The following is a 23,519-nucleotide window of genomic DNA, read 5'->3' as shown; positions in this document are numbered from 1 at the left end:
GCTTGTTCAAGATGATAAAAGAATTTGGGCAATGGAAAGTGAGCCGCGGTATAAATCTGAGTGCCTTTGCAGATGGTGATGTTGACTCTGGAAGCCTTACAGAGCGAGTTCTGGCTCCAGCAGTCAGTCCAGGAAACCGCTCTAGCACTAGGGCCATGTGGGACCTCTCCTTTGAAAAACAGAAGTTGAGAGTGCTTTTTTTCACAGCCCATTGTAAGCAATCAGAGAAGCAAATAGAAGGCTGCAGTCGAGGCACACAGGCAGGCACTCCTCTCCAGAAGGCTGAGTGAGAGCAATGCTCAGTCAACTGACAGTCACAGCGCAGCTAGACAGCCAGGAAGACAGGGCATTCTCTCACAGCACTAACAGACACTAGCACCACCAGCGGGGCCTCTGAAGCCCACTCCCCCCCTCCCGGATATGACTGCTCCTGGACACAGACTGATCCTTAGCCTCTCTAGCCAGCTGTAAGGAGCAGCGAATGGACAGAACCACTGGCATATCCTCCTGCTATCCTCTCCACACCCCCACCACGCGCTGCTCCATACCCCCAGAAGAGGATTCATGCTGTGTTGACATAGGCTACAGGTGGTTGGTCGTGTTTGAGTGGCTGTTGGTTGTTGGTTGTTTTCTCTGTGTGGTGGTGAGTTGAGGTGTATTTAGTGTCATGATGATGCTGCCTCTTGTTGTGACGAGCTTGGTGTGTGTACTACTGGGCTCCGGATGGGCCCAGGACCAGGCTGTGGGGCAGGATGGCGCTGCCACCCCCTGGAGACAAATGATCCAGTGGGAGAACAACGGCCGGAGGTTCAGCCTCCTCAACAGTGGAGCTGAGTACGTCCCTGCCGGAGCACAGGAACAGGAGAGAAGTCACAGAGTGGTGGTGGCTGACTCTCGCCCCCGAACCCCCCACAGACCACAAGGTGGGAATGTACGCAGGCAGGCCCCCTCCAGGGGAGGCTCGGAGACCGTGAGAGGACAGGCCAGACATCCATTTGGCTTCGGACAGGTGCCCGACAACTGGCGCCAGGGCTCCGTGGGGACAGGCTCCACCAACCCCCGCTTCAGGCCATCCACTGGGTCCTCTTCGTCATCCTCATCATCCTTCTCATCTTCCTACAACGTCCCTGTCCAACCCTACCCACAATACCCCTTCCCTCAGCAGCCCTACCCCCTGCCCTATGATCCTAGTGTGGTGGAGGGAGCAGGTCGGGGCTACGCGGAGCCACCCTTCCAGAGGGCCACAGGTGGAGGCTATGGTGCTGGTGGTGGAGGATATGGTGCTGGTGGTAGAGGATACACTGGAGTCGGGTATGGAACTGGTGCTGGTCTGGCACCTGTGGTTCCACGCTCCCCGCAGGACTATGGTGAGGATGGCTACCGTTACTACCAGTCCTATAGCTACGGGCCCAACCCTGCCGTACCTGCCGTGCCTGTTGTGCCAGCACGGGCTGCCCAGCCACCCTTTTCAGATGGCCTGGACCGCAGATACACACACAGCCTCTACAATGGAGGAGAAGATCCTGCTGCTGCTGCCGCTGCCGACACAGTGCCCGCTGCCCCGGACAGGACAGTGGCTGGCGCTCAGCCTCCAGTACGAAGCCCCCAGTACGAGCAGTTCCCCCCGTTCGGTAGACCTCAGGTGCAACCACAGCCTCCCTTCCACCAGCCTGTGGTGCCAGGAAGAAACTCCAACACAGCCGTGGAGAACCCCAGCGTCAACGTCGGGAGTGTCTACCGGCCGGAACAGAGAGGTACGCGCAATTAACATGCACAAAGTCATTTAGTTCAACGTCTTATGTCTTATAACAAAGCCAGCCCTTTGTCCACTGTCCAACCAAATGTTTTAAATCATCAGAATGTACAGTATTTCGTTTTGAAAGTATGAAAGATGATCTGTATGTGGTCCTAAAGAAACAAGAGAGATTTGTCATCTTCTATTTAGTCAACTTTATAGTCTGTTTGATGTGAGCAGTACAAGACAGTCATGCAAACCACAAAGGAACCACCAGATCCTAATGGTAGTGCACATGTGAAGTGGATGATGCACTTGTGGGGTCACATCCAAGTTTTTCCTCAGTTGAAGGAGAGAAAACAAGAAGGGAATGTGGCTCCTCTCCTCTGCTCCTCTGCTGCTTCCTGACAGCGGTGGATAGTGTGAGCCCAAGGGGACAGAACCCTTACCACCTGTCTCCCCAGCTATGTGCCTCAGCAGCTGGAGAAGTACACTGTTTCCTAGAGGTCTTTCATTTCACATCTCGCAGGCCCAGAACACAGTACATGGAAATCTCTTTTTAAATAACCATTGCTATTTTCTGGCTCAAGTCTTTCAATTATAATTTGCCAAAACAAAAGCAAACTCTACTGAAGGACGGTTAATCTTTTCTACCTCACTCACAGGGGTTATTGAAACCAGGTTTTGAGAAAGGCCTGCCAATGTTGTGAGCGCACACACTGGGCTCACTGTGCCATAGCTTGGGGAGTAATAGTCTGCTGAAAATGGCTTGGCTCTTGGGGAGGTCTGGGTGTAGAACCTGGGAATAGAGGTGACCTCGGTGTTGGGGCTGGCTGGAGGAGGGTGACTGGGGCCTGGGTGAGCGGGATGGGAGAGAGGGGGGTGCTGCCTGTACCACTCCCAGAGAGAGAGAGAGAGAGAGAGAGGAGGGGGGGGGGGGCGGAGAAGTGGAAAGTCCCTGTTTCACATGGTCCATTGCCTCAGGAAATCAAACAAATATTTAGTATGAGCTGGGGTGAAGAGGGAGGGAGGGAGCATCAATAAGCTGCTCTTAGACATGCAGCGGCCCAGCCAAAAGGCCCAGGAGTCGTTTTGTAATTCAAAACACACAATTTCTTGAAAACCAAGGGTAATTGATAGACTCTGTCCTGAGAGCCAATCATAGGGCCGGGTTAGGGAGTATGGTGAGGGTAAGGGGTGGACACCGACTTTGTTATTGGAGCCCAAAGTTAGCAATGTGGAAAACATTTATTTAGAGTAACTGAAGCCGTGTGGCGAAAAGTGACGCAATCGCCAACACGTGTGTGGGAGTTTTCTCTGTTCTAGCTGCTAGGAGCCTCCATGGCCTGAGGGGCTGGGACATCAGATGGGGTACTCTCCTCTGGTTGGGAGCATGGAGGATTGACATACACATATCTCTATTCCTCTGCCTGGCCAGGCTGTGCATCAGGCTCTTTAATGTGCCATGTGCTTCAGTTCCATAACTCAGTCTCACTCATTAAGACACTGGAATGTGGAAGCATTCTTCTCTGTCCTAGACGCAGCCAACATGTGTGCAGATGCCTCAGCTTTCTCACACGCCATTTAATCAATGTGATAGAGGTTCTTCCAGTGGGCTGACAGTCAATAGAAGCAAAGGCAGGCTGCAAGGGATCCAATTTAACTGACATACCTTCAAATGTGGAGACCGGATCGCTTTGTTCCCACTCAAATGAATAGGACTCAAATCAAAGACAGATTAGATACAGAGGTATTGAGGGTCACATTTTATTTGGATAGTCTGGCTAGTCCATTTATAGATGCTCTACAGATGGTCATACTATCAACAAACTATCTGTTGATAAGAAACTGCTTGATTAGGTTACAGTTAGGGTTAGGTTTAGAATAAGGGTTAGGGCTAGAGCTAGGGTAAGGGTTAAGTTTAGGTTTAGGATAAGGGTTAAGTTTAGGATTAGGGTTAAGGTTAATAGATAGTCAGTTGAAATGTTAGTGATAGTCTCTAGGTAGTCTGTAGAGCATCTACACATGGACTATCCAAAGTCCACTGGGCACAGACATCAGTTCAATGTCTAGTTTTGATTTATATTTGGTTGAGTTGTCAACTAACGTGAAACAACGTTGATTCAACCAGTTTTTGCCCAGTGGGAAGTGTTAATGTATTGAATTGTCAATAGAGATAAGTAGTAACTTGTCTTGTTTATTGCCAAATGGCCTGAATGGGAACAAGATAAATGAGGGATGTGGAAAGAGCCTGTGTTGGTGTGTTGCAATAAGCTCGGACTTGCCTTGTTTATGGAGTGCTGTGACTGCAACCGTCACAGCACTATTATATAGTGCAATATTTGTATTGCACTCTATTCTCTCACCACTCTTAAGCTCTCACGTATTCTCACATGCACCCACTATAATGAAAGAGCTGTTCTCAAAAAATAAATGACATACCATTGACTTCGTAAAAGGGATGTGTTTGCATGTTGTGTATTGTACACTTTCAGGGAAAGACATTATAAAAGAACTGGCAAAATCCAACATATTTTCTCTAGTGCCCCACTTAGAATATGATACAGTATGTACAGCCTTGTCAAATGCTTTCGAGGGCTGATCAGCCTTTGGTTCAGACACACTATATCCCTCTGAAAAATACCCAATTTCCAGTTTCCGGAGATTAGGGGGCTAAAGAACAAAGGCCTTGCCGAAAGAAGAGGGAGCCTAGTCTGCTGCTGGATGGAAAACCTCTGCATTTCACACAGGCCTTACAGTGTTTACATGGTCTGCCCCAGGAAGCTTCCCGTGGCCTGTAAGTCTGCTTCAGAGAGAGATGACAAATAGGATGTGTACACAGTGCTGGGAAAGACAGAACCCTCACTTGAACCCGTGTCTAAACTGGGGAAGGCTCACCTGGACGTTAAACAGGCAGAGGAGATAGGAAGCTTTCTCTGTAGAATTCCTATAAACAAACTGTATCCAAGGCCTGCTGTAAACAACAGTGATGACAGAGTGGGAATAGAAAAGCACAACGCTAAATATCATGTCCCCATATGGCTTCAGTTGTTTTACTGTTTTGTCAATTTTGCTGGAACCAAAATGAAGCAGATGGTAGTTTTTGAATGGTACCAGAGGTCAAAACTTGGGATTGACTTTATGTTGCTCCAACTGGTTCACATTTAAGTGGATGTCTGGCCTTTGAGGTTGAGGTAAAGGGGGAGGGAAGAGGGTGGTGATAAGGTATCCCAGTGACCCTTTCTGGCATGCCCTTTACTGGAAATGGGACACACATTAGCTCTGACAACGCAGGCCTGCTTTTTTATTTATTCTTCTGTTTCTCTGACAGAGTCGGTCACTGGCCCTGTTTAGGAACAGAGGGGTGTGAGATCATTGTTGTTTTACCTTAGCGTGCTGCTCTGTCTCTCTTTCTCTCTCTCTTTCTCTCTCCCTCCATCTCGCTCATTTTCTTGCATTAATGTGAAATATCTTTCAATTTTTGATTACTAGGAGCACACAACAAATATTAAATATAAACGTTGGCTACTGTAGCAGAACAGAATTGCAAGTCTAGTTGATGAAGTTGATTATCTAATGCTTAGCATTATCCCCTCCAGATATGAATAGTCTGAATGTATTTTTCATGCCAAAGGTTAACATGGAATGACAGGTTCAAATTAGGATTAGTGTCATGAAACAACACATCATATAAGGAGTCCCCAGCGTTTTAGCATAATTATCTCCCTGTGTGTACCAACCATGTTTTCACTTTCACATTCAGGTTTTGATGGAAGAATTTTTTAAAGAATGAATGACTCATTCATGTATACTCCATTTTATTTTTCTTGGCATGATTAGCTTTTTTGTGTACACTAAGATCAGAATCTATAGTGACCTATAGGGAGGGAGTACTAATCCTTCTGAGATGATCATCAGGAATGTACTGTAATTAGTGATTCCTGACTACGGACCACAGGACCCTTATTTCCACCTATCTGAATGTGCTGCCATATGTAACTTGTGGTCATAACTCTACACTAAATCTTCGGTCCCTCTTTACATGACGTTCAGCTTCTAAAGGCTTCATAAAGCCTTCATAAGCGCTACGTAAAATGATCACCATTGTCAACTGTGACATAACCCCACTATGTCGAATATGATGTAATCATGCTTTATACAGGGTGACATGTTGTGCTGAAGGATGGCACACACTCTAAAGTGATGTCATGTTAGTCACATTACACCTAATCTCATACCCTGTTTTTAACACTTTTTTTGGTAACTACGTGATTCCATATGTGTTATTTCATAGTTTTGATGTCTTAACTATTACTATTATTTGACAATGTAGAAAATAGTACAAATAAATAGAAACCCTTGAATGAATAGGTGTGTCCAAACTTTTGACTGGTACTGTATATATATATATATGCCACAATCTATCTGCAATATTAAAGATGATTTACCCTCTAAAATCATGATTTGCACACGTCATGTAGCGTAGCCCATAGGCCAATATATTTTGTATCACAAGGTTTGAATCACAACTAAAGTGGCCAAATAACTTCTTATAATTAAGCACATTAATTTGCTTTATAACCGGTGTAGAGCCTAACTGGCATACATAGGCGGCGCGTGAGTTTCAAGTTTGGGGAAGATAACTTCACTATAAAAATGCAATAGAATAGGTCAACTTTTGTACCATGGGGGATAGTAGATTGACAGAGGCTAGTGCTTCTGCTGTTCGTTAGGTCTACTCATCTTGTTGGCTGACGAAAAGTAAATGTGGACAGTTATTCCAATATCTTCAATATGCGCCTCGGAATTTGATAAGAAGGACGCGTGCAGTTGCGTCCCCGATGTGTCTGTCTTCACTTGTAGCCTACAGGCACTGAGATGCCGGTGAGAAGGAACAGATCATGTGACAGTCATTGGTTAATAAGAATTGAGATATCTGAGAGAATCATGGAAGTGAGAGGTGCTTCGAAGCAAGGCTATTAGCAGCCGGGAGAAGGGAATTATAATTATTATATTCAGCCCATAGGTACAACGGCCACTGGCCACAAAAAGACCTGGATGTTTTAAGAGGGCATTACAGCCACACAAGGGGGATGCCGCCAGGAATTTTGAGGCATTATCAAGTGCTTGTCAAATTGTGAATGAGAGACTGATGAAGTGTTTGCAGCCTGCGCAAGAAACAAACTAGAGCTCATGCCATTCATCATCAGAGTCGCATCTTGCAGTCTTAGAATGTATTAAAAATCTAAACATATAGACCTCCCGAGTGGCACAGCGGTCTAAGGCACTGCATCGCATTACAGACCCAGGTTCGATCCCGGGCTGTATCACAACCGGCCATAATGGGAGGTTCATAGGGCGGTGCACAATAGACCCAGCGTCGTCCGGGTTAGGGGAGAATTTGAACGGGGGGGGCTTTACTAGGCTCAATTTTTGTGGCGGGCCGGGAGCCTGCAGGCTGACCCTGGTTGTCAGTTGTTTCCTCCGACACATTGGTGCGGCTGGGTTACGCTGGCGGGTGTTAGGAAGCGCGGTTTGGCGGGTCATGTTTTGGAGGACGCATGACTCAACCTTCGCCTCCAGAGCCTGTTGGGGCATTGCAGCAATGAGAGTAGAAAAAGGGGGTAAAATGCAAAAGAAATTCTAACATATAGCCCAACGTTTGTATCACAACTAAAGTTTCATAAATAACTCTATATTAAGCATATAGAAGGACCTGTTTCTTTGTTAACCGCTCAACACAGAATAGCCACATGTGTGTAGTCCCTCAGAAATCATTTGGAGAAAATATCCTTTCGCTGTCCAGCGGCAGCACAAGTGGGCATTTGAGCTCATAATATGATCAGTGTCTCGTCGGCAACACTAAAAAAGTACTTCCATGTCACGGAATTTCAGAAATGTTTTAAATAAAAGTACCCAGCGTAATATTAGAAAAGTGTCAATAACCATTAACGATATATGAAAAATAATTGTCTAAACATTAACAATGATTCATATTTGTTCATTTTCATATAAGTGACATTTGCATTAAATTTGGGGTTTAAAACATGTTCCAAGGTCAAATAAATGCCCCCAATTCGAATCACTGTATATGGAATACATATTGGCTTAGAGCAAGAAGTATTCTGCGTGCCGGAGTAAAAGTATTGTAGGGTCTCTAGTATGTATAGATGGTGTCATTTCATGGGGCTCTGAATAATACGGTGTTGCTGGCCTTTTACTCAACCAATTCCATTGGCGGCCGAATCACATTACATATGTGCTTACTGCACTACAGAAAACCTGCTAACCAAACAACATTCAAAAATCTTAGTTTCTTAGATTTTTTCCAGACCTCAAAAGTCATCCCCTAATGTAGTTTAAGCATTGTTGTGAACACAAAAAATCAAATTTGGTTGTTTTTCTATTAAAAAAAATGTTTAAAAAACTGGGGTAAACCAGAAGAAATGGGGGAAATCAAAAACAAATATTTTTTAAGGGACACATTAGAGCGTGTGTCCTTCTGCAGCACAGCATTTTGGGGAAAGTTGAGTTCAGGTCCAATATTGACTATGCACCCAAGAGGGAAAGAGGTTGGGCCATCCTAGAAATGTTTTAGTGAATTAATATATGACATTTAGCAGACGCTTTTATCCAAAGCGACTTACAGTCATGCGTGAATAAATGTTTACGTATGGGTGGTCCTGGGAATCAAACCCAATATCCTGGCGTTGCCATGCTCTACCAAGATGTATGACAGGTTTATAAATGCTTTGTGAAGCCTCAATTTAATATGATTTATAAGGCCTTTAATTAAGCGGTGCTTATACCACCCTTTATAAAGCACAAGTTTATGTCATATTTGACAGAGTGGGTTATGTCACATTTGACATTGGTGGTTATGTCACATTTATGAAGCATTTATAAAAGCATGAAATACGGTTATAAATGGTTTGTAACACATGTATGTAGTGTTTAGGAAGGCTTTATAAGCTGCACGTCATTAAAAGCGGGAACTTCTACTGCATCTGTATCAAAGTCCTTACAATAACACAACGCAGGGTAATGAAATATAGCTGATAAACAGGTGTAAAGCTGTGCTGTTTTATTTGAGGAATGATCTCACTGGTCGGTGCACCACAGCAATACTCTATATTATGTCAAGGGAGGAAGCAGACCTGTAAAAGTTGACATTGGCATCAAGGTATTGATACTAACATGATTGAATCAATTGCTGTCGAAGGATACTATGTGTTGAGCCAAGTGTGTTGTTCTAGGTTTGCCAGACCTGGTTCCTGATCCCAACTATGTGCAGGCCTCCACGTACATCCAGAGGGCTCACATGTACTCTCTCCGCTGTGCTGCTGAGGAGAAATGCTTGGCAAGGTAAGAGACCATTTTAAACCTTTTAAGTGTTTTAATAAGTGTCTGTGTTTGCTTTGGATGAGGAGAACATACAATAACTTTGTTAGTAGTCACTCTGCACACTTTAATGGCATGAAAGATTATCACCAGTTTTTGTAAGCCAGTATACACATTCTGATGGACAATCAGTCTCCTCCAGTTAGAACAGATTGAAAGATTCCATGTGCCTATGCGTGAATATTAGCATATTATGTCTCAGCGCCGGACTGTTTTATCTACGTGCTTAGTAAATGTACTCCTTATCTAAGCTGCAGTATATAAAGTTTGGAACCCAGTTCACAGTGCAACATCAATAACCTGAAATCTGGTCACCTAGGCCTGTCACTAAGGCTGCATTTATACAATTTGGATGTGTTGCCACTAATTGGTCTTTTGACCAATCAGATCATGTATTTTGCCAATAATTGGGCAAAAGATCAGATTTTGGCTGCCTGTGTAAACGCAGCCTAAGGCTTGCCTATGTAACATGGCCTGTCAGTAAACGGTTCTCTGAGTGGTTTGGTCTGCAGTCGCAGCACACATAATGTTCCTCTGACTTTGGCACCAGGGTTAGATGGGTACGGTACAATTGCCCAGACAGCAGAGCATTTAAATGATGGCGATGAACTTTGTTGTCCCACTGGCTCTCCTGGTTGCCCTCCTTCCCATCTCAAGCACAGCCATTCCTCGAAGCCCTCTCATATCCTGTCTGTGTTATCAGCGATCATGGACAGATGGCCTTGTATAATGTGCTATACACCCCAATGTCAACAACAGCCATAAGATGAATTACAATGATTTTTACTGATACTTTGGAATGCAGGTTATTATTAAAACAATTCTAAAAAATGTGTTCATATTGGACTTCTCTACACAGTGTATGCCTGTCCACTTCAAAGATTTCCTTGCTACAAAACTGAAAACGTGTGCAGTAGGCTATGGAGATTAATCACAGTAATCTGTAGTGTGAATTATTTATTTAACATATTTTTTCCCCCCAGCTTTTCCAGACCCGCTTAATTCTGTCTTGTTGCAGGAACACATTGTGAGCCTGAGGTATCAGAAACTCACCGGGACAACCATTGGGAGACTAGTTCTCTGTAGCCATCTGTACTTTCCTTCACTCATTGCTATTCCATACTTTGTGTTTGTCTTCCCACAGCACTGCCTACAGCGCTGAGACTACAGACTATGACGTCAGAGTCCTGCTTCGCTTCCCACAGAGGGTTAAGAACCAGGGGACGGCTGACTTCATGCCCAACCGACCTCGACACACCTGGGAGTGGCACAGCTGCCATCAGTGAGTAACCAGTGTTTCCCCAAACCCATACAGTATATGCTATTGGTTTATGATACTCAAATCAAATTGTATTTGTCACATGCGCCAAATACAACAGGTGTAAACCTTACAGTGAAATGCTTACTTACAAGCACTTAACCAACAATGCAGTTTTAAGATAAATACAAAAAAATAAAAAATAAAGTAACAAATAATTAAAGAGCAGCAGTAAAATAACAATAGCGAGGCTATATACAGGGGGTATCGGTACAGAGTCAATGTGCGGGGGCATCGGTTAGTCGAGGTAATTGAGGTAATATATACATATAGGTAGAGTGATTAAAATGACTATGCATAGATAATAACAGAGAGTAGCAGCAGCATAAAAGAGGGGGGGGGGGCAATGCAAATAATCTGGGTAGCCATTTGATTAGATGTTCAGGAGTCGCGCTCCTTGAAAGCGGCAGCTCTACTCTTTAGCTCAGTGTGGATGTTGCCTGTAATCCATGGTTTCTGGTTGGTGTATGTACGTACAGTTCATGTGGGGACGATGTCATCGATGCACTTATTGATGAAGGCAGTGACTGATGTGCTGTACTCCTCAATGCCATTGGTAGAATCATGGAACATATTCCAGTCTGTGCTAGCAAAACAGTCCTGCTTCCTGCTTTAGTTTTTGCTTGTAAGCAGGAATCAGGAGAATAGAATTATGGTCAGATTTGCCAAATGGAGGGCGAGGGAGAGCTTTGTACCCGTCTCTGTGTGTGAAGTAAAGGTGGTCTAGAGTTTTTTTCCCTCTGGTTGCACATTTAACATGCTGGTAGAAATGAGTAAAACGGATTTAAGTTTCCCTGCATTGAAGCCCCCTGCCACTAGGAGCGCCGCCTCTGGATGAGCGTTTTCCTGTTTGTTTATGGCCGTATACAGCTCATTGAGTGCGGTCTTAGTGCCAGCATCGGTTTGTGGTGGTAAATAGACAGCTACGAAGAATATAGATGAAAACTCTCTAGGTAGATACTCTACCTCGGGCAAGCAAAACCTCGATACTTCCTTAGATATCGTGCACCAGCTGTTGTTTACAACTATACACACAGCGTCACCCCTTGTCTTACCAGAGGCTGCTGTTCTATCCTGCCGGTACAGTGTATAACCCGCCAGCTGTATGTTATTCATGTCATCGTTAAGCCACGACTCTGTGAAACACAAGATATTACAGCTTTTAATGTCCCGTTGGTAGGAAATACGTGCTTTTAGTTTGTCCATTTTATTATCCAGCGATTGTACATTGGCAAATAGGACAGATGGCAAAGGCAGATTAGCCACTCGTCACTGGATCCTCACAATGCACCCCGATCTCCTTCCGCCAAACCTCAGTCTCTTTCTCCTGCAAATGATGGGGATGAGGACCTGTTCGGGTGTCTGGAGTAAATCCCTCTCGTCCGGCACATTAAAGAAAAATAATTTTTCCAATTCAAGGTGAGTAATCGCTGTTCTGATGTCCAGAAGCTCTTTTCTGTCATAAGAGAAGGTAGCAGCAACATTATGTTCAAAATAAGTTACAAACAATGCGAAAAAACTACCAAATAGCACGGTTGGTTAAGAGCCCATAAAACAGCAGCCATCCTCTCCGGCGCCATTGTACACAACCTTGCTATGCTAAAAACGGTAAGATCCTTGCTCTACAGGGTTAATCAGATGTGCTGTTTCATGTGACATTTCAAGTTGGCTGTTTAGCTCATTCGTTTTGTATTAGTTTGGTTAGCTGAGGTCAGTGCGTTCACATTTGCTCTTTTTGGTGAAATCATGACTTTACTTAATACAGTATGTCATGACATCACTGATATGTTTGGACACTCTCTGCCCTGCCCTTCCTCTATGACCTTGCGTTCCACAACGGTTTTATTGGTCACAGTATGTCTGTGTTCCTCGGGTTTGTGCAACAAGTCTCAGGCTGTACTTACTGTCCTCAGCTCTATGGAATGTTGACTGCCCATTAGCAGATTGGCAATGTTGCCTGGTGACATCACTGTTCGTTTATACATTGGTTTCCAGGGCGGGATTTAGCCAACGCAACAGCTCGATTTGACTGGCCAATGGAAATGTAATAGAATCCATAAATGTTCCTGTCAATCTGAGCCCTGGCATCATAGGCCTGGTGCCTGGTATTATATGATGACATGGATTTGTGTTAGTGGAACAACACAGAACACAGTAACAAGTGTGCTTGTTTGAGAAAAGAACAACTCTTTACCAAATCAACTTCACTGTCCTACATTTTGCCCCCCAATGGAATATTTGAATACAATGTGTAGTCAGTATATGACCCCTTAATCCATCCCTATTTTAATTTGTGTATTGAGCAAATGTTATACGGTACAGAAAGTTTAGGATAAAACCTTAGAATCCGTGTTTTATGGAGACAAACAGATAGCATGAACTCTGTTTCATTTAAATACAGTGTGCATCATTAGATTCAAATTTCTCTATAAAAAAATATGTACATCTCAATATAACATTTATGTCCATTTACACAATAGAGTGATCAATAATGATCAAACAGTACAATAGATGTACACAGTTCAAATCCGGATGATGTACAGTGCCTTCAGAAAGTATTCAGACCCCTTGACTTTTTTCACATTTTGTTATGTTACAGCATCATCCTAAATATATTTTTTTCTTCATCAATCTACACACAATCTACACACAATACCCCATAATGACAAAGCAAAAACAGTTTTTTTTTTTTATGTTTACTAATTTATTTTAAAAAATGTAAATAAGAAATATCACATTTACATAAGTATTTAGACCCTTTACTCAGTACTTTGTTGAAGCACCTTTGGCAGCGATTAGTCTTCTTGGGTATGACGCTACAAGCATGGCACACCTGTATTTGTGGAGTTTCTCCCAATGTTCTCTGCAGATCCTTTCAAGCTCTGTCAGGTTGGATGGGGAGGCGTTGTTGCACAGCTATTTTCAGGTCTCCCCAGACATGTTTGATCGGTTTCAAGTCCGGTCTCTGGCTGGGCATACAGAGACTTGTCCCAAAGCCACTCCTGTGTTGTCTTGGTTGTGTGCTTAGGGTCGTTGTCCTGTTGGAAGGTGAACCTTCGCCCCAGTCTGAGGTCCTGAGCGCTCTGGAGCAGGTTTTCATCAAGGATCTCGCTGTACTTTGCTCCGTTCATCTTTACCTCGATCCTGACTAGTCTCGCAGTCCCTGCCCCTGAAAAACATGCCCACAACATGATGCTGCCACCATCATGCTTCACCGTAGGGATGGTGCCAGGTTTCCTCCCAGACGTGACACTTGGCATTCAGGCCAAATAGTTGAATCTTGGATTCATCAGACCAGAGAATCTTATTTCTCATGGTCTGAGAGTCTTTAGGTGCCTTTTGGTAAACTCCAAGCTGGCTGTCATGTGCCTTTTACTGAGGAGTGGCTTCTGCCTGGCCACACTACCATAAAGGCCTGATTAGTGGAGTGCTGCAGACATGGTTGTCCTTCTGGAAGGTCCTCCCATCTCCACAGAGGAACTCTACCCTTCCCCAGATCTGTGCCTCGACATAATCCGACCTCATTGGTTGTGGGACCTTACATAGGCAGGTGTGTGCCTTTCCAAATCATGTAAAATCAATTTAATTTACCACAGGTGGACTCCAATCAAGTTGTAGAAACATCTCAAGGATGATCAATGGAAACAGGATGCAACTGAGCTCAATTTCGAGTCTCATAGTAAAGGGTCTGAATACTTATGTAAATAAGGTATTTCTATTTTACATTTTTTATACATTTGCAAACATTTCTAAAAAACGGTTTTCACTTTGGCATTATGGGGTATTGTGTGTTGATTTTTTTTTTTTTTTCATCCATTTCAGAATAAGGCTGTAACGTGACAAAGTGTGGAAAAACTCAAGGGGTCTGAATACTTTCCGAAGGCACTGTACATGCAGATATTCAGATTATGCTCCTCTTTTCTTCTCTTTATTTTTATGTAGCACAAGCATTACCTCTAAGGTCAAAGGCCATGGCTACTGTTTGCCCAGGTGTTATGTGATACATTTCTGGGCTTCCTGTAATCTGGTTGGACTGTATGGAATGCAAACACCATCCACTAAATATTTCCCGCCCTTCTCCTGCCTGGCCTCCTGGAAGTCTTTGTATTGCATTTTAACACAACTGGAAAATTACTTGTGGTTATAAAGTGCAAAGTGGGATTGGAATGTTTTGTATGTTAGGATTACAAGCCAGTCTTATTCCAGCCTTCTCTCTGTGTCCTTCCAAAAGTTAAATCTCTCTAGTTGACATAGTCACAAGGGGAGATTCAGGATTCCAAGGCGAGGAAAAGGGCCCTCCAGCCCAGACAGCTCTAGGCCCAGTGTCTCCCTGTCTGTCCCACTCTCACAGAGAGATAACAATCTCAAGGCTTCCATCTAGATAAACGTCTGACGCGGGAACAAAAATAATGCCCATATGTCAAACCCCCATTGCACTGAACACCCGCCTCCAAACCCCTGCCCATAGACACATACACATACACACAAACACACACACACACACACACACACACACACACACACACACACACACACACACACACACACACACACACACACACACACACACACACACACACACACACACACACACACACACACACACACACACACACACACACACACACACACACACACACACACACCAAATACAGAGGGTGTTTTGCAGAGAGCTGCCCTCTCAGGATACCCAGTGTACAGCCCTTTCAATTCCTCTGTGTTTACAGATTCCCTGTGTAGTCGGTGCAGATTCCCCCTTAGAGAATCGCAAGGTGTAGCTTTAAGCCTGCGGAAAACACACTGTTCCTCACCTGAGAGGAGCTGTTTACCATCTCCAACTGCTATGGAACGAATTACTTCTTCCATTTGTCACCTCCTCCATTGGTGGAAAGTACCCGTCTGCCTTTCCCTCCAAGCCTCCATTCAATCTTTTAATGACTACGCCAGTAAAAAGTTGTAGCTATGTTAAAACAGGGAGAATGAGGTAAGGAGACTGGGTTATTATTTATACAGTCTGAGTCCTACTGACTGAACCAGCTCCAGCACTTACCACACCTGCACTGCATTCACCAAAACAAACACTGACAAAATTCTTAGTGTCTGGAATCTGGAATGTGACTTTCAGTAAAAATAGCAAGAAAGGGTGATTCATTTCAATAATTAGGATTAGGATACATTTAAGTACATGTGAGATGAATAGGTTGACAAAGCACTCCAGCTTTTCAGCCATTAGACACTGTGTTCACAGTTCAGATGACATCTTCATAGGAAATCTAACTTGGCTGAAATACGAGGCCATTACTGTATCTGGGAATCAAGATGCAGTATGTTTTACATTTACCATGCTGCCATTTATTCCAAACAGCAGGAGACTGAATAAGACAGAGGAAGCCTTCTTATTCACTGTACAACACTGTTTCTAATGCATATTTAAAGGAATCCCCCATGTATGTCATTGTATTCTCAACCTTACAGTGTAACAGTATCGGTCGGATTTATCTGAGTACCACAGTGTTAACAGTTAGTATGGAAAGGATATTCACAACATGCTGTTCTGCAGAGGGCAACAGTAAACAGTCAGCCCTCTCAGGTCACTGTCTGACACTTGGCATTGGCCCACATCCCAGCTACAAGATGGTGCAAGGCTATTAGAGTAAATGATTTCAGATGGACCAGCACCGGCAGTACACTGAGATACGGAGTGGTGTAACTCATTTCACATTCTGAGGATATGATTTGTTCTCATGGGTAACTAGGCTAGCAGTGGCAAAATCCAGCATTCCAACACTGTTAAAGCTGTGTAAACACACACACGCATACACAAACGCAAGTACTGACAAAGACGCATTCACACACACACAACACGAATACATGCTCAATCCTTCACTTATCTTGCGGTAGTGATTAAAACTTTCCAGATTGATATAAAGTAACTAACGAGACCTCAGACATCAATCGATTGTTAATGTCTTGCTTCATCAGTGCATGGTTGTAGGTATTAATTACATTCTAGTCTCCTTTGGTACGTTGTGATATGCTCAGTCAAGCTGCACCGAGTTGAAGTGTTGACAGGTGAGGGCAATGGGCTGTTCAAATAAACAAGCACACCTAATTTAAAGACTTTGGATGGTGGCCTGCAGTAAACAGTTTGCTATGTGTTGGTTTACTGATTATCATGTAATTATCATTTATGCAAATTGAGCACGTCTCTAGTATTGGTTGTTGCACCTGTCATTAACTGAATTTAAAAATGTTAAAATTGGACTCTTCTTTGTTCCCCTGCTGACCACCCTGTGCCATGCCTCCTCTCTCTCCTGCGCTACACACAGACGCGTTTTACCTGTCACAAATGCATTTTTATATGGTAAAAGTGGACATTTATTCCCCTCTTGTTGCACTACCAACCACCTATTTGCCCTTCTGTCTACCCACAGACACTACCACAGCATGGATGAGTTCAGCCACTATGACCTGCTGGAGGTCACCACAGGAAGGAAGGTGGCTGAGGGACACAAGGCCAGCTTCTGTCTGGAGGACACCACCTGTGACTTTGGTCACCTGAAGCGTTATGCCTGCACATCTCACACTCAGGTAGATACACCAACACATCTCTCTAAGGTAGATTTGCCAATACACTTGGCATGGCATCATTCATTTGTCCGAAGGCAAGTCGGTGTCATGGTCTTGCAGCAGGTACTGCAACAAGGTATCATCATCTGAGTTCTGCTATTAACCACAACATGTCTCTTGTTTAACAGTTCTTCCACCCCACTCAGTCTTTCTATGAGTCAGAGATGGTGCAGGCACGTCTCTCTGCTGCTGAGCTATAAGCATAGTCTGTTCATGTTCCACATGAATAACTCTCCTCTATGTTCCTCCAGGGTCTGAGTCCGGGCTGCTACGATACGTACAACGCTGATATTGATTGCCAGTGGATCGATATAACAGACATCCAACCTGGGAACTACATACTAAAGGTGAGACTAAGAGCAGAGGAAAGTTCTGATGTGTACTTGGTAAGCTTCCAGGAAGGCGTCATTCCAAAGGCAACATTCCATAGGAAAAGGTTACCGGGAAAAATGTATCGGAAAGTTTTACATTTGGAAAGTTGTCTAAAGCTATAAAACATTACGTTTCCTAGACTGTGGCTCATACCGATCTACTCGTTTTGACTGCAATTCAGTCCCATCGCTCTCTGCCTGTCTGTGTTGACCTCAAGTGTTTCAATGAGGGACGAATCTTAACTTGGGTTGCATGTAGTGGACAGTAATATTTGACATGTCTATATACAGTATATATGATATTATAAATACCTCACATGCGACTCGTAAGAAGAATAAACAATTAGCCTATTCAAATGTTTCTCTGACTCCATAAAGATAATTCAAATATACAAGCAAGCATTAAGCAATGCGTTGACGTTGACTAGCAAGAATTGGTCTGAGAATTGTCTATATCAAAGGCAGGTATTTAATTAACATTGTACAATGAATGGATTCACCTACAAGCCATAAAGCTTAAGTTACAAAGCATTGCCGTGCGGTAGCAGAGAGAACAGTCTATGACTTGGGTGACTGGAGTCTTTGACAATGTTTTGGGCATAGACTGGATACAGGATAAGAGAGAGATCAGGCATTTCATTCCATTTATAACATCTGAAGGTGTAACCTTTCAACCCAAAACCAACCACCATTGAGCAATCAAATGATACCAAGTTTACAGTAACCTGAACACTCCCAGGCCCGATCTCCACAGGGTGTCACAGCATTTAAATGCTTGTATGGGGGATGACAGCAATGTAAATAAGGCAGAATTCCTGAGATATTTTTGCATATAGTAATTCAGAGTTCACCGTTATACAGATACAAGTAACCACAGAGATCATACAAACATATAGAGAGCATCAGAGTTATCCTCAGTGAACAGTAACCACAGAGATCATACATACATATAGATAGCATCAGAGTTATTCTCAGTGAACAAGTCTCAGATAGAAACCATACGTGGATACTATAGTATTATTCTATCACATTCAATATCCGGTGCTCTGGATACTGTAACAGAGATAACAGAGATACAACCTTGGCCCCTCAGAAGGGAAAGAGCTGACTAGTCCTTGGACATTGGCCCTTGTTCCTGAACCATTTGCCATGTAACTCCAGGTGTCAGAGAGCACATAAATTAGCCTACAGCAGACATATAGCTATCTTAATTCCTCATCAATTCCCCATTGACATCAACAGATGATTTAAGCAGCACTTCAAATGTTTTATTTACACATACAGAATCTCAAGTCAAGAGTCTCCGTCCGGTCTCTGCCAGAATTCCACTGATAATAGTACTGTGTAAGTGATTGTTTTATTCCTACCTGCCTAGCTGTAGTGGTATCCTCTTGTGTCCTCCTCTGCCTCTCAGCTCCAGGTCAACCCCAAGTACCTTATCTTGGAGTCCGACTTCACCAACAATGTGGTGAGGTGCAATATCCACTACACGGGACGCTTTGTCACAACAACCAACTGCAAGATATCTCAGTGAGTACAGCAACGTCTCTTTATTATGCCAAACTACCTGATATAATGTTTTTTAGTTCATTACCTAATGATTCTGTGAATCATGTTCATCAATGTCACCAAGATGAATGATTACTGGCTATTGGGACTTTCAATGGGTTGATTAGGAAGTGCATTATTACACTCCGAATTACTGCTAAATCCATCTCTTTTTATGAAAGAGACTCAGCTTCAGAGCATACTTTATCCGAGCAATGAAAATGTACAAGTGAGGTGGTAAATCACCTCTAGTTCTATGGAGTATATAGGGAGTACACAGATAATTAAATGGTGAGTGGGCTAAAGCATTCAGAAAACCAACTGACCCTTTATTTGACGTTGGAATGATATAGAAACGTATAATGACAGTATATACCCTATGTGTATGTCCTAGTTGTGAATAACTAACAACAAACATGCTATTTCGTTTTTTTATTGTTTTCTTTCAGTTTTCTTTTTTGTGATAGGGACAGAAAGCATGTGGGGAGGCTAGGAGACATTTATATTGTAAAGTTTCTTTTGGGTGTTTTTTGGGATGATTGATCAGGTCAAAGGTTAGGTTTAAATTCTAAACTCCAGCTCAATGTGACTTGGATTTAAAGCGCTGAGACTGGTGCAAAACAAATATGGTGGAAGGAAACTCGCTCTCACCCATGTTTACGCCAATCCAATGCTTTTTAACTTTAGTGGTACATATAAGAAGAACAGGGGCAGACTGGGACCAAAAATCGGCCCTGATACACCAGGCATTTTTTTCGCTTGAGGCCCCCTCACCAGCCCATTTTATTTCTTTAAGGCCCCCATTATTAGCCAGATAATGATGATTTTGCACAACAACAAAAAAGTTAGACAGGCCCACTGGGCTAAAAATGCACCACCCCATCTGACATTTCGGCATGTCCGTTCATTAAGAAGAATCAAGTTGGCTACTTCGCCAATTTCTTTCCTTGTTAGCTAGTGATAGCTAGTGACAGTAATGCACAAATTAGGCCTATTTGAAACTTACCCATCTCCTGGCAGCATTTACCGGCCCGGTTCAGTAGCTTTAAAACACTTCAAAAGCATGACAACCCCATTGAAATTCGATTTCTGTCCAAAAAAAATTAAATTAAACTGAACATAATTCATGATTGTTATATTTTCTTTTAGTTCGTTTTGGTGTCAAAGATAATAGTTGTAGTTTTTCAAACAGGTTTGTTCATTATTTTATTAAAGTAGTTTTTTCATGATTTGTTTTCGTTTTAGCTTCAGTTTAAGTTTACTATAATAACGTTGCCTCGGTCTACAGAAAAGGCCTTTAGTAAGAATGTGTGGACAGGTACACTAACCTCTCTGTCTCTCCGTGTTATGAACACCGTCTCATTGTGTTGTTTGTTCTGTGTCCATCCTGAAGGTCCTGATCGGACGTGGGAAGGCTGCCCAGCCAGGGCGAGTCCTCCAGGACAGTGCTGTTCCATTGAAATGTGAATGGAATTAATTTTGTTATTGTTATTGCTGTTGTTTTGTTTGTGCTGTTTTTGGTTTCCTGGGCCCAGAGTGAACAAGGGTTCCAGTGGCACTGAAGAAAACATGGGGATATTTACACAAGCACACAAACTGAAAACCCATACCAAACTCAACACTCCAGTCTCCCACAGTCTCCATTGTTGTTTTCCTTCTATATTATCCACAACCTTCTCTCCCAGACCAACCCCACTGCTCGTAGTTCTACTCTGACAGCCTTAATGAGGCTTTTGTCCATGAAATAGTAAACATCTTGGACATTGTGAGTACGTTGCTCACAGCTGTAAGCAGAGTGGCTTGTTTTGGTTTTAAATAAGGTGTGCAATGGAGCTGGTGCTGAAATTAGTGGTCCCAGACGAGTCTGGGCTCAACTGCTATCCAACAAATAAAAAAAATTGTTCATTCATCCATGCTGTCTGGGAGGAAGACATGGCAGCCCAGCCAGTGACTCACTAGGACCATTATAGTGTTGTTTTTTTCCTTCTCTCTGCCTCTTTGTGCCAGGTTGAAAACAATGTGATTCTCTGGGCACATCTGCATAGTGTAATATTATCGAGAGACTAGAGAGAGGTGAGTTGCCAGGTCTTGTTTGTTTGCACACGTTAGTCTCCATCAAGTAGTCACTCAACATAAAGAGGCTGTCAGAACCCAGAGCGTTACCGCCTCTAAAAACCGTCAAAGTCAGTTTTCGTCCTCGTCCTTCATTTTTGTATTTGTCTCACAAGAAAACATAAAGCTTAGTTGGCAGAACTGCCATTTATTTTCAACCAGGTGCTTTCCAGAATTAAACTTACAATGGATTTTTCTTTTTCAACTACCAACACTGGTCAGATGCCAAATAGGTTATCTGTAGCTTTGTAAGAAGAATGCACATGACAATTAACCCACTGATGCATGGTTTTAGCTATAGAGAACCGTACTTGTTTTAATTGATTGTATTTGGATTAGTCTCTTTTTTAATGAAAGGGTCTTTAGTACTGTGTTTGAATTGTTGCTGTATTTGTGAAATTCCAGGAACTCATATATCGTTTTTATATGCAAATCCAGATCATACTTTTGATTTGTTCAAATTGAGTGTGTTGCGGCAGAGAGTGACTGTAAAGAAGAAACTACTGTTGTAAAAACCTATCGTCGTGATGCGTTACACCAGTAGGTTTAGCCTGGCATTACAGACAGACAGAGTGCCAAAATGCCGCCTCTACCTACCTCTCAAAGAGTGAGCTATTGTTTCCAGTTGAGTGTACGGTTTCTATCAGACATCCCTGTGATGATGGCCCACTATGGCCTCCCACACACTCCGTTGCAACACACGCCTACAGTAAAACACTTAGAAACATGAACAAATGCAGAACAGGTCTAGTCTTGTATTCTGTTTATATACCATATTACACGTTAACATTACCATTTTAACATTGTACATAGTAGTCTATCAATGCTGTCATTGACCAACACTTCTTTGTATTCTAGTTGCTCTTGATATTGTATGTTTACCAAGACAGGTGGAAAGTATAATTAGGAGATTCTATTCAATCAGACTTGTGGATTATAGCAGGTATCATTAAATATAAGAGTATATGTTAATTTGCTTGAGTTCTTCTCTTCTTGAACACCTGTCAAAAATGACATACCCAATAAAGACATACATTTACACCTCTATAAGGTGTTTGGACTGACATGTGACTGTTGTTTACAGGCTGTAGTTACCGATGTGGTTTCTGTCACTGTGTTTAAAAAAAAAGAAACTATTTTTGTGGAATAATAATGCAATTATGGATCAAAAATGTATTCAAGGCATGCACGAGACATAAACATTAGAGCAAGCTGGAAAGTACTTAAACTTCCAGTTTCATGTGTGTATCTCATGTTAGGATTTGGACATATATCCATTTTGATATGGCACTTCATTTTATTGTCCCTATTATGTGTAAATAAGAATTCCATAGTCAGTTTGGGATTCCACTGCTCCGGAGCATTCACATAATAGGCCACACATCCAAACAAACAGTGCCCTGAGATTTTAATATTGAAAAGTTATTTATGGTTTCCTACTCTGAAAATGTCAGGTGAAGGTATGTTTAATGCATTATGGCATTTACTGTAGGTCTGTCTGTGTAGTCGTGTACATTTTTCATGCAGCATCCGTGCAGGAATGCAAAAGAGACCTTTTCAGATTCACAACAATATACAGTGAATACAAATATATAGACAGCTGTTCATGGCCAAGCAAGCGACATGGCTGTCTCATTTGTGTTGTGCATTCATCATGTGATATCGTACCACTAATTACTTTGTGTCTCGGGGCAGGCTTGGTGGTCATCAGTCTCTCTCTATGTTAGTAAGCCTGAAACAGAGCACACATCTCCTGTCCGGAGACATGTTGTAAGATCAGCTTGATTGGGCTGGCTTTACATTTGAACATCATTATGGGCATCCAATGCCATTTTTTATAAAAAGCAAAAGCTTCCTCAAATGACCCCAATACTGAAAAGTAACATTTGTTGACGTGTTTCTCTATAATGATGCTTTTCCAACAGCAGCTGAAAGGCTTTTACTGAGCATTCCTGACCCCACAGTACAGGCCAATCTAACTAGACTACAAATATGTGGGTTAGTGATACACACTTAAAGCAACAAGAGGTAACAGGAAAGCCTGAGTAGGGAGTATAGGACATATCACAGCAAGCAATGTCCACCCGTTTGAAGACTTCCTAAAAGCAACAATCACCTTCAGTAGAAAGGTTATTAGAAGGTTCTCTAAACAAAGAAGAGTTGATTTAGTTTCTTTGAAAAACCCAATGGAAGAGAATGAAAGGAGAAGAGAACAGATACAACCCACCTACACACACACACACACACACACACACACACACACACACACACACACACACACACACACACACACACACACACACACACACACACACACACACACACACACACACACACACACACACACACACACACACACACACACACACACACAGAGAGAGAGAGGCTGAGTGAAAGTGTTTGA

The 23,519-nt window shown here is 42.9% G+C and overlaps 1 protein-coding gene across 1 annotated transcript; it reads left to right on the top strand.

The window, feature by feature from the left end:
- The first annotated feature begins 223 nt into the window (after positions 1-223).
- LOC139562772 (lysyl oxidase homolog 1-like) lies at positions 224-22,179 on the top strand. Its single transcript, XM_071380788.1, has 7 exons — positions 224-1,754; positions 8,992-9,100; positions 10,281-10,418; positions 16,889-17,045; positions 17,336-17,431; positions 18,870-18,985; positions 20,397-22,179. The coding sequence occupies exons 1-7, from the start codon at positions 668-670 to the stop codon at positions 20,401-20,403; spliced, it is 1,710 nt and encodes a 569-aa protein (XP_071236889.1). The 5' UTR covers positions 224-667; the 3' UTR covers positions 20,404-22,179.
- The last annotated feature ends 1,340 nt before the right edge of the window (positions 22,180-23,519 follow it).

This window comes from Salvelinus alpinus, chromosome 33 (genome assembly GCF_045679555.1).
Source record: "Salvelinus alpinus chromosome 33, SLU_Salpinus.1, whole genome shotgun sequence".
Taxonomy (NCBI): domain Eukaryota; kingdom Metazoa; phylum Chordata; class Actinopteri; order Salmoniformes; family Salmonidae; genus Salvelinus; species Salvelinus alpinus.
This window is presented reverse-complemented; position numbering and strand designations above follow the sequence as displayed.